Here is a 17,175-nt window from a genome sequence, read left to right on the forward strand (position 1 = left end):
GGAAAACCAGGAAGTGTGTAGGAAAATTCCCTTTCCCTTAAGTAATGTTTTCTTTTTCTTTTTTTTTTTTTTGAGACGGAGTCTTGCTCTGTCCCCCGGGCTGGAGTGCAGTGGCCGGATCTCAGCTCACTGCAAGCTCCGCCTCCCGGGTTTACGCCATTCTCCTGCCTCAGCCTCCGGAGTAGCTGGGACTACAGGCAACCGCTACCTCGCCCGGCTAGTTTTTTGTATTTTTTAGTAGAGACGGGGTTTCACCGTGTTGGCCAGGATGGTCTCGATCTCCTGACCTCGTGATCCGCCCGTCTCGGCCTCCCAAAGTGCTGGGATTACAGCCTTGAGCCACCGCGCCCGGCCAAGTAATGTTTTCTGACTTGCCAAGGCACTAGAAAATAACTTAAGGATTACAGGGTTCCAGACTCCGGCAAAAATAAAGGCTCTTAAGAGAAAGAGTGGGGAAGTGAGCCGAGTTAATGAGAAACAAGCCAGCCCTGGGGGATACGTCAAATGAAGCCGATACCCCATCACACTTCATCTTTCCCTACTTTCTCGTTAAGTGTAGGTCCGCCCATTGATCCCGGCTGGGCACAGCCAGGAGATAGACCCTCCAGAAGGAGGAGGAACCTGCTGCTCACATCTGCTGGAAAATCACGCGGGAAATGCCCCATGCTCCGACCGGGGCTGTCTTCACGTACGTCACCATCAGAAAGCTGTCTCCAGCAGGTCTTCTCCTTCCTTCAGCGAGTGTGGGTGGCCAAGGGAACATTGAAAGAAATCAACAGAAGGCCATTTACAAAAAGATTATTTGCCAGACCCCAAAAAACTGGATTAAACGTGCTTGGCATCGGGCCCTGCTTTGGAGAGGACCGACTTTACTCCATCACACTGTTCAAATAGTAGGAAGGTCAGCAGGAGAGCCAGTGTCTTCCGAGGGACATCTTGGTGACCCAGGTGACCAACAGGAGCTGTGGGGCCCAGCATGGGCAACCCATGGTGCGACTACCACCGGTCATCCATGGCCCACACAGCCAGCCACCTTCCTGCACTCACGGGAAGGGAAAACGCAGGCTTCTGTCAAATGTTTGGTTGTGTTGCTGCTATCACTGCCTGTTCTTGGTTTTGAACATGAGCCAGTTTATTTGTTTACACCTCACTCTACAATCTCAGGAGTCTTAAATGAATCTAGATACATACAGTAGGAACAGTAATAATGTCTATATCCTTTTTACAATGACCAAAAAGCAGTCATCATAATGTAGCAACAGCAGCTGAAATACATACTGTGAAATGTGGTACAATGTTGTTTTAGTTCGTAGGGATGGAGTCTCCCTATGTTGCCCAGGCTGGTCTTGAACTCCTGGGCTCAAGTGATCCTCCCCAGCCTTGGCCTACCGAGGAGCTGGGACCATGACACCAGGGCAGCCGGCTGGCACACTCGTTCTTTGCTGCCCTCCTGAGACAATGCCAGCGAGGACAGGCTGGCGGTAACGTCTTCAGCACATCCACGTGCACTGTTCCTTCTTCCAACTTCTCTTTAGCTGGCTGAGATTCCTGGGGCAAAGTCCTGAAGGAGGTGAAGCCTCGGTCCTACAGTGCGCCTGTGACGCTGGCTGCCACCATTGTAGCACAGACTGAACGGCGGAAGGGAAGGCTGCTGAGGCCATGGCTGGGATGGAGATAAACTGGCCCCAGTTTTCTAAATGATCTTTCAGAGGCGGGACGAACACCTGGTCTAGGGAAGATTGGTGTGCTGTCCGTCAGTGTGGTGAGCGGCCCTAACCGGAAGGTGTGAGCTTTGGAAGGAAGCAGGGCAGGTGGGGGGCGCCACTCACAGCCCTCTCCATGGAGGCACTGCCACCCAATCTGCTTTCTGGGAAGACGAGGACCCCACTCTGCCGACTGTCAGAACTCAGCACCGTACCGGAGGTGGGGCTCTTCCTGTGTGTGGGGAGCCCCTCAGCTTTAAACCAAAAAGGGCGGGGCCTGCTCATTCCCTGCCTGCTGCTGGGCAGCCCCTGTGCATGGCCACGCACAGCTTCTCACCAAAGTCCAACCGCACCACACCAATCACAAAAACACTTTTCCAGCTTTTAAAGTGAGTTCTTAGACCTTGATATCTACACTGACCAGTGGATTTTAAACTCCTTTGACTCTGACCCAGCCCACACACCTCCCCACAAACACACATTCACTGAAACAAAAGTTCTGTGGAATCTTTCTAACTTCACTACCTGTGACGAACTCTTCAATTTCCGTGGCCTCCCAACCTGTCTGTGACCAAAAACCAGCCAGCAGGACCCACCACGCTGACCTCCCAACCCATAAACCGGTCACGGTCTGCATGTGAACGGCACTGACACAACACAGGCCCTGTTGGCGCTGGCATCTGAAGGGCAGGCCCCAAAGGGCCTATTTGTTACAGCAGCCGTGACAGCCCCACGTAAGGGAAGGGCTGCAGGCTTCTGGGTCTGTGAGCTTCACGACATAACCTACGGGGCTGGGCTACAAAGCCCGCTCCACCCACTCCCACCGGTCAGCATCTGCTCAGGGAGCCTCCTCCCTCCTCTCCCAGGATTCACTGCCAGCTCCTGTCCTTTCCAAGAGAAGGAGGCAGTGGTGTTGAGAGCCCGCTCTGAAGCGAAGCCCATCTGTAGCAGAATCTCAGCAATTCCTAAAGTGGAAATGGTAGCCAGGGGAGAGGGGGATGGTGGACTGGCTGACGACTCCCCAGTCCCAAAGTGACACTTAACTGAGGGTGGAGGAGGGAAATCAATGGCTTTAGAGGAAACCCTTTAAGAATGAATGTACGATCAGCCTAGTGACTCCTGATCGGATCTGTGTGATCCGTTCACCCAAATGCCACCTGACCCACGTGCCATCATCTTCGGGGCAGAGGGGCTAGGATGTCACCGACCCACAGGGCTCGGTGAGAGAGAAGGCACTCCTGGGGCTGTGCAGGCATCTGGTTTCCTTCCTGTGGGACCTCGGCAGTCTGGCCCGGTCTGAAGAAACTCACCTGCAGGACGATGGGCAGCTGTTCTGGTGGGTTCCGGTTCTCCACGCCCATGGTGAGCCATACCTGGAAAGCGGTCAGCTGCTCGGCGAAGAACGGGCTGTGCTGCAGGGCAAGCAGAGAAGGTGCTCGTTAGGGCCACGTTCCCAGACGGCCTGGTCTTGCCCACCCCTGCCACCTGCCGAGCATCCAAACCTTCACGAAGGGCCCACCCCGCAGGGCTGTAAGGATGCCGGGCATCTGAGAAGCGGGCGCTCTGGGCACGCCACAGAGGGAGAGTCTGCGGGGTGTGCAAAGGGACCAGAGACAGGCAGGAGAAGGGAGCAGCTGAGGATGACTCCAAGGTTTGGCAGGGGCACCGAGCTGCGGCTGCAAGAGGAGCGTGCTGGGAACCAGCCGTGGACACGTGGTGCTCACGGCAGTGGCTGGACAGGGGAGTGAAGACACCGGGGCAGAGGACCCCACGAGCGTGTGGATCAGCAGGCAGGTCTGGCTGGGGACATGCTCAGGAGTCATGGTGTGTGAATCTTTTTTAAGTTAAGTGAGAAAGGAAAGGGACCCAGGACAGAGCCTCTGCTATGGTGACCAAGGAGACGAGCTGGGGCCACAGAGGGGCCGGTGAGAGCCCAGCCGTGGAGGGAAAGCAGAGCTCAAAGGTCTGGACGCCAGGGAGCAACATCCAGGGCAGAGCCACAAACCAGCCCTGGGCCAGGCGAGATGGGGAGGAGAGCTGACTGGGCCCTGGATCAGCAGCGAGAACGCTCTGGAGTTGAGCAAAAGCGTAGCCAGAGTGGGTTTGAGATGGGTGAATTTGGTTTTGGGTGCAAAGGGGAAGAAGAGAGACAGGTAGTGGCTGGAGAGGGACGTAGGGTCAGGAAATGCTTTCTGTAGATGTGGAGTAATGGGCACAGGACACTGGTGAGAAAGACCCAGCTGGGGCACGGAGGGTGGGGAGAGGCTGCCGGAGGGCTTCCTTGGGCTGGCTGGGGGACAAGACTGGATGCACAGGCTGGGCTGGCAGAGCAGGGCCACTCCCCAGGGGAACCAGGCAGGGGCAAAGCAAGGGGGCCCAGATGCAGAGAAGTTGGGGGAAGGCAGGAGGGCCCGGCAGAGGCGCTCGCGCAATCGCTGCTTGTTTCCTCAGCGAAATGGGAAACGAGGGTGCTCTCTGGAGTGAGGGTGGGAGAAGCGGTTGCAGCTGGACAAGGGAGGCATGCAGGTGAGGGAGACCAAAAAAATGCGTGGAGTCAGAATGTCAGGCAGCAGCAGGGCCCCACGAGGGGGTGACACAAGCTCTCTGTGGGCCACGCCAGGTGGGCCTGGGCTCCCGGTTAGCCCAGCCATGTGCGTGCAGGCACAGAGTGGAGGGGGATTCGCTTGGGTGCCGTGGAGCAGGTGGGCAGCAGGGTTGCTGGGCCCGTGGCTGGAGAGTGTGAAGGCCGCAGGGGAGGCTGCCGTTGGAAGGTCTGGGAACTGAGCGGCCAGGCCGGAGCAGTCCGGCCTGATTCCCTCCACGGAGAGTCACTTCCACTTAACACACAGCTCTGCCTTCCCCGAGCCCCAGGCACAAAGAATTAAAAAAACAAAAACAATACAAAAAAACCAACCCAACTACCAGCCTCTCTCTCCCATCCACTATCCTCTCTTCCCTATGTTGTTTGATTTTGCTCAGGGGGAAGGTGGGTGGCTGCAGTTGGAGATGCGTGTCCCTGCGAGAGGAGGTCGGGAGGAACCCTCCCTCCGCTCATCTGGCCAGGGCCGGCTGTGCCCCTGGGTGCCAGTGAATGTGGACACACGCGGACAGGCGAATGCCAGGAGCAGGGCAGGGTGCCTCCGTGAGCCCAAGTCCAGGAGCGCTCTCGGCAGCCTCCACAGAGGAGCCTGGCGGGCAGAGTCCCCTGGCCCCACTTCAAAAGTCAGCCGAGAACATTCACTACGTAGGAATCTATGCTCCTGTGCAGCCAGCTTACAGAAACTTAATCACAACTGGAGGGCAACCTGTGGAGTTGGCATGGAGCCCCCAAAGTGATTTTCCTGTTTTCAAGTGCGAATTATTCATAAATCGGTTAAAAAAAATCTCGTTAGGTACCCCCTCCTCCACATCCCGTGAGACCGTCGTTCTCCTGAGTTAGAGAAGGCTTGAGTCTGTGAATGGAAGTCAGGTAATTCAGATAATTACACCTCTTCTTTCTTTCTTTCGCATTAGCTTTGCTGATGGATTTTCACATCTTCCTCACTGCTGGAGTCACCACTCCATGCAGAAAGAGAAAAATTCCTGACTCTTCACCTCAAACTGACAAGAAAGGAAAAGCACACCTTTCCCGGCGGGTGCGCGGTGAGGCCCGTGCAGCTCCCTAACGCCAAGGGGAGGCTGACAAATTAGAGCAACCGCCCGCGGAAGAGTGGCCAGCAATTTATATGATGTTCCGGAAAACATGTCGAGAGCGGCCCGTGTCTCCACCCAAGATTCACAGGGCTGATGTTTTGGGCCAAATCTCTGAGATTTCCTCTACCCCATGAAGAGCTCCTGAGCTGGCCCCGTGTGCAGGGGAGCGGAGCTCATTCAGTGGGACGGAGAGCTCACAGGTCCCTCTGGGCTGAGTGTCTGGGTTGCCTGGCCACAACCACACACCTGGCCCTCCCAGGGCTATTCTGATGCCAGGAGTTTTGCTCTGTTGTCAGCCTGTGTGTCAGGCAGTTTGGCATATTCTAAAAACAGGGGCAGCAGACCGAAAATGGGAAGGCCGGCTGAGAGGCTGAGAGCCTCTGAGTCGCACCTAAGTGGAGCCCGTCCGGCTGGACTCCTGCTACCATCAACCTGAGTATACCTGCCGCCTTTCTCGCCATCCAGACATTCCGAGACGGCTGCTCTCCGTCCCAACAGTGGCACAATCCATTTGCCACTTACAATGAGCTTGCTGCCTAAAGAGGATAACAGTTCACTGCCGAGGGGACATTCTGCCCCTCTGTACGGCTCTGTAGGGACAGTCTATCCCCCGTACGGCTGCTCAGTTTGCAGAAGGGTTCCCTTTAATACCCCCAAGAAAGTCAATTAGCCCAAGCTTTCTACTGCAGGGGAATCATTCTGGCTTCTCCTCCTATCCCAGTAAAGCATTTTTTTTTTTTTTTTTTTTTTTGAGACAGAGTCTCACTCTGCTGCCCAGGCTGGAGTGCAGTGGCACGATCTTGGCTCACTGCAATCTCTACCCCTGGGTTCAAGCAATTCTCCTGCCTCAGCCTCTGAAAAACCTCAATCTTGGTAGGGTTCTTCATCACTGTTAATAGAGAAAAATCAGAAAGTGAAATTTTAAACGATACTATTTACAACCACGTTGAGGGAGGAGAAGGCTCCATATTATAGAGGTGGTGACTTCTCCCAAATCAGTCTGTAGATTAATTGTAATCTCAATGAAAATCCAGCAGGTTCTTTGCAGAAATTAACATACTGATTGTAAAATTCACATGGAAATGCAAAGGACCAAAAGTAACTGAGGCAACCTTGGGAAAAAAATGAAGTTGTGGGACTTAGTCTACCAGCTTAGAAACTGTCATGTGGAGCTTGTCATTACAACTGCATGGTCCTGGTGCAAGGAACGAGTGAGCAAAGGGACAAATGAGGGAACAGAGGCAGCCATGTGGACATGATCATCGGTGCAGAGGAGGGAACAGAGGCAGCCACGTGGACACAGTCCTCGGTGCAAATGAGGGAACAGAGGCAGCCATGTGGACATGGTCCTTGGTGCAAACGAGAGTACAGAGGCAGCCATGTGGACACAGTCCTCAGTGCAAAGGAGGGAACAGAGGCAGCCACGTGGACACAGTCCTCGGTGCAAAGGAGGGAACAGAGACAGTCACGTGGACACGGTCCTCAGTGCAAACCCCATCAGTAAGCCAAGCACTCACAGGGGACGTGAACTGTGAGCAGATGCAGGTCCAGACGTGAAGGGAAACACACAGGTGCTAGCTCAAAGAGCATAGCGTCTGCTCAGAACGCTCATCGCAGAGGAAGTAAAGGTTTCATAAAACAGGATATCAAAAGCCCAAACCATAAAGGACAAAAATTTGACTAATTAGATTTTGTTAAAATAAGGACATTCTGTTCATCAAGAAAAAACGTTTAAAAAGTGAAACTCCACAGAGCAAAAAAGTTATTTGTCATACGTGACAAATGATTTGTATCTGGAATAAACACAGAGCCACTACGGATTGGTAATAGATAACACACAAGAAAAACGGTGAAAAGTGAAACAATTTACAAAAGAAGATATTCAAATGGCCAATAAAAATATGAAACAATGCTCTATTAATAAAAATATGACACAATGCTCTATTAATAAAAATATGAAACAATGCTCTATTAATAAAAATATGACACAATGCTCTATTAATAAAAATATGAAACAATGCTCTATTAACCATCAGGGAAATACACGATTAGTTCTTAAGGAAATACCTTTTCATACTGAACCATAATAGCCAAATAAATAAACAGCAGCTAAAACTCTCGAATGCTGCAGGCAGGAGTGTAAACTGACTCAGCCACTTTGCAGAGCGCTCTGGCAGCATCTGTTGAAGCTGAATATGGGCAAATCCTGGGACCCCGAAGGATCACTCCGAGAAACGTGCAGGAGGGAGCAACCCCTGAACGGGAGGACAGCCAGGAAGGGGAGGCCTTGGCCTCAGGCACAAAATTGGTGCTAGCAGGTGAGGTACCAAAAAAACAAATCAGTAATCAAGACAAACGATATTTCAGTGCAATATTCACAAAGATACAAATTAATGCAAAAATCCATACTGAACAAGATATCAACATTTCAAAGGGAGGACCAATATCACAGAATTTCCTTTTGTCTCAGGCTCTGATGTGACAGTCTGGCTCTAGCCAGCACTGCTAGTGAGGACTGAAAACTGAAAACGCCCAGTAGCCCTAGAAGGGACACATGAATGTTGGGACACCCGATGGTGTCCACCTCGCAGTGAGTGTGAGCTGCGGTGTAGTGAGAGTGAGTTGCAGTGCGGTGAGTGAGCTGCAGTGTGGTGTGTGAGCTGCGGCGTGTGAGCTGCAGTGCCGTGAGTGTGAGCTGTGGTGCAGTGAGTGAGCTTCAGTGTTGTTGAGTGTGAGCTGTGGTGTCGTGTGAGCTGCAGTGAGTGTGAGCTGCAGTGCCATGTGAGCTGCAGTGCAGTGTGAGCTGTGGTGCCATGTGAGCTGCGGTGCCATGAGAGTGAGCTGCAGTGCAGTGAGTGTGAGCTGTGGTGCTGTGAGAGCAGCAGTGCAGTGAGAGTGAGCCGTGGTGCTACGGTGCTGTGAGAGTGAGCTGCAGTGCCGTGAGTGTGAGCTGCAGTGCCATGTGAACTGCAATGCAGTATGAGCTGTGGTGCTGTGTGAACTGCAGTGCAGTGAGAGTGAGTTGCAATGCAGTGTGAGCTGTGGTGCCGTGTTAGCTGTGGTGCAGTGACAGTTGCAGTGTAGTGAGTGAGCTGCAGTGCTGTGTGAGCTGCAGTGCGGTGTGAGCTGTGGTGCAGTGAGAGTGAGCTGCGGTGCTGTATGAGCTGCGGTGCGGTGTGAGCTGCGGTGCGGTGAGAGTGAGTTGCGGTGAGTGTGAGCTGTGGTGCAGTGAGAGTGAGCTGCAGTGCTGTATGAGCTGCGGTGCGGTGAGAGTGAGTTGCAGTGCTGTATGAGCTGCAGTGCGGTGTGAGCTGTGGTGCAGTGAGAGTGAGCTGCGGTGCTGTATGAGCTGCGGTGCGGTGTGAGCTGCGGTGCAGTGAGAGTGAGTTGCAGTGTGGTGAGTGTGAGCTGTGGTGCAGTGAGAGTGAGCTGCAGTGCTGTATGAGCTGTGGTGCGGTGTGAGCTGTGGTGCAGCGAGAGTGAGCTGCAGTGCTGTATGAGCTGCGGTGCGGTGAGTGTGAGCTGTGGTGCAGTGAGAATGAGCTGCAGTGCTGTATGAGCTGTGGTGTGGAGTGAGCTGTGGTGCAGTGAGAGTGAGCTGCAGTGCTGTATGAGCTGTGGTGTGGAGTGAGCTGCGGTGCAGTGAGTGTGACCTGCAGTGCAGTATGAGCTGTGGTGCGGTGCGAGCTGCGGTGCAGTGAGTGTGAGCTGCAGTGCGGTATGAGCTGTGGTGTGGTGTGAGCTGCGGTGCAGTGAGTGTGAGCTGCAGTGCAGTGTGAGCTGCAGTGCGGTGAGAGTGAGCTGTGGTGCTGTATGAGCTGTGGTGCGGTGTGAGCTGCGGTGCAGTGTGAGCTGTGGTGCTGTATGAGCTGTGGTGCGGTGTGAGCTGCAGTGCAGTGAGTGTGAGCTGTGGTGCTGTATGAGCTGTGGTGCGGTGTAAGCTGTGGTGCAGTGAGTGTGAGCTGCAGTGCGGCGTGAGCTACAGTGCGGTGAGAGTGAGCTGCGGTGCAGTGAGTGTGAGCTTACTCAAACAATGCTGAATGACAGCGGGCAGGCACAGAGACTACACCCTGTGTGACTCCATGCATCCGAGCACAAAACTGGGCAGGAAAGTGGCCACTGCTGGGGAAGGGAGGAGCTAAGAGGGGCGCCGAGGGGGCTCATGGGTGCTGCTTGATTTGGGTGTGATTACACGAGTATGCTCAGCTTGAAACTTCACCAAGCTGTACATGTATGATGTATACACTTTTCTATATGTAAGTTATACCTCCAATAAGATAAAAACAAAAAGAACCTAGTGTGTGGTCCACGTCAGTTATCCCCGGCTTGTCCTGACACCCCAACATGGTGAAAACATTTCCAAATGCAGAATATTGATTCTAGTAGTGTAGCACAGATAGAGTAAAATCCTTGAAAAGATACTTGGCAAAGATACCTGGCACAGAAACCTAAGTATCCGTTTAGAAAGAACACACATGCAAATAGAAACTGCATTATTTTATAGAAAAGCAGATTGTCCTGATCTCTTAAAAGTACCGAGTGAAGTCACGCTCAGAGTACAGAAAGGCCAGTTTCCTGAAGGTTTCCAAATACCTGTTTGCGGCAACAGGCCCATAACTCTTTGGAAGAGCGCAGGCACTCAGGGGCCACTCTGGCAGGTGGAGGGTGGGCAGGCGGCATCTGTGAAGGTTTGCCACTCTGCAGGAGACCCTGTCATTGCTCCCAAGGTTTGTGGTCCAGCAGGGAGGGAGGGAAGGCCTTTGTCTAGAAGCCCAATGTTGATGCCAAACACATGGGGGAAGCTGGCTTCGGCCTCATGGTTTAAAATGCGGGGCGGTCTGCAATGCCCTTGAAAATGCATGAATTCAAAGACGGGGCAGAAGTAAGTGGTGGGCATGGGGTGCTCACTGTAAATGTCTTCCAGCTTTGCTGTAGGTTTGAAAATTTGCATAATCAAATGTTACCAAAAATCAAGCAATAAGAGGAGGGTAACAGAAGATTATAAAAGAGAAGAAAGCCCTCTGAAAAGGCCATTTTCCCAGTCATCCCATCCGTGGGGGCATGTCAAAATCATCTGAGGAGTGAGAACACCCCGCACAGGCACACCACACACCCCTCATGCACACCCACACACACGTGCACACGCACGCACACCACACACCCCTCATGCATACCCACACACGCATGCACATGCACACACACCACACACACCTCATGCACACCCACACACGCGTGCACACGCACGCACGCACACCACACACACCTCATGCACACCCAAACACGTGTGCACACGCCACACAGGCACACCACACACCCCTCATGCACACCCACACACGCGTGGACACACATGCACACCATACCCCCATGCACACCCATACACGCGTGCACATGCACGCACACCACACACACCTCATGCACACCCACACACGTGTGCACACGCACGCACACCACACACCCCTCATGCATACCCACACACGCATGCACATGCACACGCACCACACACACCTCATGCACACCCACACACGCGTGCACACGCACGCACGCACACCACACACACCTCATGCACACCCACACACGTGTGCACACGCCACACAGGCACACCACACACCCCTCATGCACACCCACACACGCGTGGACACACATGCACACCATACCCCCATGCACACCCATACACGCGTGCACATGCACGCACACCACACACACCTCATGCACACCCACACACGCATGCACACACACAGGCACACCACACACCCCTCATGCACACCCACACACGCATGCACACGCACGCACACCACACACACCTCATGCACACCCACACACGCGTGCACACGCACGCACACCACACACACCTCATGCACACCCACACAGGCGTGCACACGCACGCACACCCAGGCTCCTGACTGCGTGTGTTAGAAGCTTCCCCGACAGCTGTGAGGTGCACTAAAAGTTAAAAGTCTGGGCAGTGGACGGAACCCTTCCTGACCATCGGTGCCTCTGTCCTGGGCTGGAAGGTGACGCTCTCGCATCAGTGACAGCCGGCTCTGGGACAGTGGACGGCATATGAATTCCCAAGGGCCCTGTGCTGGGCTCTGTCCAAAGCACTTTTCTTATATTAACTCACTTTGTCCTCCCAGCGCCTCTGGGGTTGGATACCACCGTAATCCCTCCCTTAAATGAGGAGACCATGACACAGGAGGCTACCAAACTTGCCCTCGGTGGCACAGCTAGGCTCCGTGGCTCTGAGACCTGATGCGGTGGTGTCTCAGGCATGGCCCCAGTGGGAGGCGGGGATGCTGGTCCCCTCTGGCCTCTGCCCAGGCTGCTGCCCCCCGATCCCCGGCCTCCCCATGTCTACTGCACCTACTGATTCCTCCCCTGCATTCTGCGTGGATGTGAGAGGCTCCTCTTTCCTCACGGGTTTCTGGAGGGCAAGGCCTCTGTCTTATTTATCGATTTTCAGACTCGACGCCTCACATAAGGCAAAAGCTCATTAAGAAACCACGAGGGGGTCCAAGGGAGCTGCTGCGAAGGCCCGGGGCCACCCTCACTGGCAGGTGCTGTGACTAAACCAAGATTCCGCCCTGGGGTAGCTCAGCTCTCCAGCGCCCGTGCAGTGTGGCTGGAGGCAGAATGCCCCTCCAGGGCTCAGCACCAACCCTCTGTGGGGCACTGTCCCACAGGGCTGAGTCAGAGGACTGGGGGAAATCCACAATGCGTCTGTGGCGAAAAGGCTAGAAAGTGTAACACGATCACCACTCACAGGGAGTGAGTCTGCATTAAGAAGAGCAGATCTGTAATAGCAAAGTTTAGAGATAGGATTGTTTTAAAAGTTCATTCTTTCAAAGTCTAACTTTAAACCCTGGTTGACTCGATGTTTTAAACTCTGGCAACTACATTTTTTCCAGGCAGGTAAAAAAAATCTGACACCCGAGAGTCCTGGGCACCACCCCCAGTCTGGGGGCTTTGAAGTCCAGGTGCCCAGAGAAGCAGCTGCCACCGCGGATGCACAGCACACCCTTGGAGGGACTCACCCGAAACGCAGTGCCTTCCTCGATGATCGTCGGCAGCTGAGACAGACAGATGTCAACAGCCAGGTCCCAGGCTTGCCTGCGGAGAGAACAAAGGAACACCCACTGAGCATTATGGACGGGCTTCCACACGGGGCCACTTCACGGGGCACAGGAGGAGCCAGCTGAGCGTGGGCAGCAAGGGTCTGGGCAGAGGCCATGGCAGCTGGTGGGCAGCATGTTTACAGTCTCACTGCTATTCGGCTTTGGGCTGCAGAAGACGTCCGAGGGGAGGCCAGGGGAGAGCGCAGGCCGGGAACGCTGGTGCTGCCAGCATTCTCACCATTGTGTTTGTCACATTTTTTCTCTTTAAAATAAAATGAGAAAAACGCCCAGGAAAAAGAAACGAATGCTTCCCATTCACAGAATGCTGTGGCTTCTGACTGTGACTTGAACCCAAGTAGCAGCAGCCCATGTGTTCCAAGCAGCTGCAGTTCCTGCACAGGCTCTGATGGGGCAGTGTCCTGGAGGGATGTGGGAGAGACACCGGGGCCAGGCCGAAATGCCTCATTAGGAGGGGTCAGCGTGTAGTCAGGGAAAGCGGTCCTGGTAGTCAGGGCTGAGCTCTGTGCTATGATGGTGCCGTCGGGCCCATCCCTGTTCCTTCCCTTCCTCCCCTCCACTGCTCCCTGGTGTGGACGGCCACCTGCTCAGTCAGTCCCTGCCACCTCCCCGTAGGTCTCACCAGGCACCCTGCAGTCTGGGGTCTCCTCCCATGCATAGAGCTGCTCCCCACAAGCCACAGTGGCTCCACAGACCACCTGGGTGATGTGCTTCCCCTGTCGAGACCCCTTGTCACCGTAACCGACCACACTGTCCCTCTTGAGTTCTCCCTCTTGGACATTACGAGGCTTTCTCCTCCGGCCTCGCTCCCGTCACAGTGAACACGAGACAGCCTCCTCCCTGGGCTCCTGACCCCGTCCTTCAGGGCCGTGCTGCCGCAGCTTCCACAGCCCTCTCCTCGCCTGCTCTCAGCCTTGCCCAGGGCGCCCACTGCCACCTGCTCACTGACACCCCCAGACACTATTTAAAACAGCCTCACACCTCTCTCCAGAGCTCCACACCCCAATTCTATTGTAGGACCAGCCAGCAGTTTGAATTGGACCTAACACCTCCAGGCCAATTCCTGGGATTCCCAGGTGTAGGCAACAGCCTTACGGGGCACCTCCAGCCACCACCACCATCGCCACCTTCCTAATGTGGCCTTGCCAGAGTCTGGGCGTTGTCCTAACTGCCCCTCCCAATGGGCCCCTCTGCCGGCACCTCCGTCCAGGCCAGCTGCCCTGTGAGCTTTCTCGGAGGCTCTAACACGGCACCCCTAAGCCCTTCTGTGGCTCTGGCCTTCTCGTGGTACCCCAGGCCTGGAACACCCCAGCACCTCCGCCATCTCCGGCCCTGTGGTGGAGGGACAGCAGCTGCCTCTGACTGACCCCTGCTTTGTGTCAGCTGCTCTACAAGGACACTGTGGGGGAGACATGATCATGAGACCATTTCATCCCAGAGAGACAGAGCCACGTGCCCAAGGCCCCAGAGCCACACGCTGAATTACAGACATCCCGCAGGTGCCCTGGCATCCAGCTGTACCCAACTTCTTTCCCAGGGCCAGGCACATAGCCGGCTTTCACTAAGCATTGGCTAAATGAGTGGGGGCGAGCAGGAAAGCACCCTCTGTCCATGAGCAGACCCGTGTGAGTTTCGAAAAGGAGAGAGGGAAGAGAAGAAGGTCTGACCGCGAGCCACGAGCCTGGCCTCTGCTCCCAGCTCTGCTGCCCACGAGCTCCGGCCCAGGGAGCGGCTGACCTGCCTGCCGCCTTGTCCAGAGGATGAGGGCCTGGCCAGTGAGCCCATGTGGGAGGCTGCTTGGTGAAATTCAGCATGTGGTTCTGGGGCCTTGGACGCGTGGCTCTGTCTCTCTAGGATCTGTTTCACCATCTGTGAAATGGACTCATGATCACGTCTCCCTCATGGGGTCCTTGTAGAGCGGCTGACACAAAGCAGGGGTCAGTGAGAGGCAGCTGCTGTCCCCCCCACCACAACATCCAACATGAACTCTAAACTGGAAGTGAATAATCACCTCACTCTCGGCACGGCCACAGAGCACAGTCTTGATTTCCATGGATACAGGTTGAATATATCTTTTCTAAAATGCCTGGGACCAGAAGTGTTTTGGATTTCTGATATTTTCAGGTTTTGGAATATTTGCATATACATAATGAGATCTCATGGGGACGGGACCCAAGTCCAAGAGCAAACTCCATTTATGTTTCATATACCTCTTACACACACAGCCTGAGGCGAATTTTACACAATTTTGTGCATGAAATAAAGTACGCCCGAGAGGTCGGGAGGGGAGCTGTCCATCCGTGGCAGCATGGTGGCCCTCACAGAGTTTTGGATTTTGAATCATTTTGGATTTTTGAATTAGGGATGCTCAACCTTCATGGTAGGGATGGAGGAAGAACAACCCCTTCAGCCCTACTCTCCCTTTCTGCTAGAAATATGTTCCTTGTGGAAACCAAGTGACGTCAGTATCACGGATTCTGCTTCTAGCACTGCGCTCTCTTCTCCTGGGTAATTTTCTAAGAGACTTGAGGACTGTGTTATTTTTTAGGCGAATGACGCTCCATGCTGCCATGTCAAAGGGCATATTTTCTCAATGTCTTAGTAAAGGACCAAAATGAGAATGAAAAATGTTAAAATCAGAAAAAAAGTAAAAATTTAAGATGAACAAAGGGACTAAAGAACAATTTTTCACTTTCAAATATATGAAATATATTTCAATTTTCCCAAGACTGGCCCTCTTTGCACAACATGCCCTTCTTCTGCCAATAGAGTTCAGAAGCAATCAGGAGATAATCAAAAGCGCCTCAAAATACGTGCAAGAAATAGCTCCCACACGCCCCGTAAATCCCCAGCTGCAGGCAAACGGCACTCAGCAGCACCGAGGGAGACCTTACTCCCTTAGTAAAAGCAGCAAAGTCAATTATTGCAATTAAACTCTATAAAGATGCCTTGAATTTAATCAAATAAAAAGTTTCTGCTTCAGGAGTTAGAAGAAAGTATGTACAAGTTAGGGGAGGTGGAGGCGAGAGGAGGGCAGAGAGGGTGTCCGGGCCGTGGCCCACGAAGACCAGCATGGTGCCCGGTGTGGCCTCGGTCAGTGCTGGGCGGGGCACCTTTGGAACCGTGCCTCCCGAAAGCCCATTTGCACGCTCTCCAAGGCCTTCGCTTGGTGCTGAAGGCCTGAACTGCACTGGAGACATGGCTCAGCACACCGGACAGGATACCACCCAGCGAAGCTGTGTCAGAGCCACGGGTGACAATCTCTCTCGGACACGTGACCCATGTCGCTGCAGTGGGACGCTGTGCTCCTAAAAGGCTGAGAGCCCACCCGGATCCAGCCCGGGGGTGGGAAGCGGGGACTGACCCAGCTCCACATCTCATAGACCAGAGAAGCAGCCCCAGGTGGTTCTGGTTTCACTGATGCACAGAGGCTAGGGAGGCTGCAGGGATGAGACAAAGCCCAGGAGGAAGGGCTGTGGCTCGGCGCCCGGACGATGCTAGGAGGCTGCTCAGGGACGTCCGGCTACCCAGGGCTTATGGACTCGAGGCAGAGCTGTCTACACGAGACGAGGAAAAGAACTTTGTTCAAGTACTAATGAGAAGAAAGGATGTAAAAGAACACCTACAAACTGCTGAAAGACAAATGCTGGAACCCGATTATTAGCACACAGTGAAGTGGCCCTGAACCTCAAGCCATGGCTCAGCCTGGGCCCAAAGAACAACCCCACTCAGAGAAAGGCAGGAAAGACGAGGTACTGGGAGGAGCTCACCCTGGCACTGCCTGCTGAGCAAGCCAGGGGTCCTCTCAGGGCCGTGGGCGGTTTATTTATTTATTTAATCAAATTAAAGGGCCAGATTAGATGACCACAGGGCTCCCATTAAATTCTAAAATTGCACGACAACCTTTTTTTTTTGAGATGGAGTCTTGCTCTGTCACCCACACTGGAGTGCAGTCGTGCGATCTTGGCTTACTGCAACCTCCACCTCCGGGTTCAAGCGATTCTCCTGCCTTGGTCTCCTGAGTAGCTGGGATTACAGGAATGCGCCACACGCCTGGCTTTTGCATTTTTAGTAGACACAGGGTTTCACCATGTTAGTCACGCTGGTCTCCAACTCCTGATCTCAGGTGATCTGCCTGCAGTGGCCTCCCAAAGTGCTGGGATTATAGGCGTGAGCCACCGCCCCCGCCTGCACTGCGACCTTTTAAACAGCAGAACAATGGCATTCTCTAATGAGCATTTATCTGTTGATTAAAACTGGCTGCATTTTCTAGGATAAAATCAACACAAACTTGCAGCTCTAATTTGGGATTCCCAACTAAAGACAAGTGGGAAAGTGGGTCCTATGAACACACGAGAGACCATGGTGGTGGGCTTGGGAGCAGCCAGCCCTGCGAGGTTTGGCAGCACACGACAGCAGAAGGTGGGAGGGGACCGGGAAGGTGTCTGGATTAGCACTTCCCACAGCCTGCGATCAAGCCGCCTGGAGAAGCAGGGCTGGAGGGCTGGAGTGCAGATCTGAGGGGAGGCGGCTGTGATTAGCTGTGACCAGCTCATCTGCATCGTGGGCTCCTCCCCGCCGGCAGCTGGGGGCAGAGGGACTTTCTAAGCTGTTGGCTGCTCTGATGAGTCACCCGCCTGGAAAACATG

General features: G+C 54.0%; 1 protein-coding gene across 1 annotated transcript in view; it reads right to left on the reverse strand.

The window, feature by feature from the left end:
- Positions 1-17,175, reverse strand: part of RPTOR (regulatory associated protein of MTOR complex 1) — a 418,321-nt gene that overhangs the window by 113,185 nt on the left and 287,961 nt on the right. The window contains exons 10-11 of the mRNA XM_030923092.1: positions 12,428-12,503; positions 3,014-3,115 (exon numbers count right to left, since the gene is read on the reverse strand). Coding sequence (XP_030778952.1) covers positions 3,014-3,115; positions 12,428-12,503 — 178 coding nt within the window. The remainder of the gene's footprint in view (positions 1-3,013; positions 3,116-12,427; positions 12,504-17,175) is intronic.

Source organism: Rhinopithecus roxellana, chromosome 19 (assembly GCF_007565055.1).
Source record: "Rhinopithecus roxellana isolate Shanxi Qingling chromosome 19, ASM756505v1, whole genome shotgun sequence".
Taxonomy (NCBI): Eukaryota; Metazoa; Chordata; class Mammalia; order Primates; family Cercopithecidae; genus Rhinopithecus; species Rhinopithecus roxellana.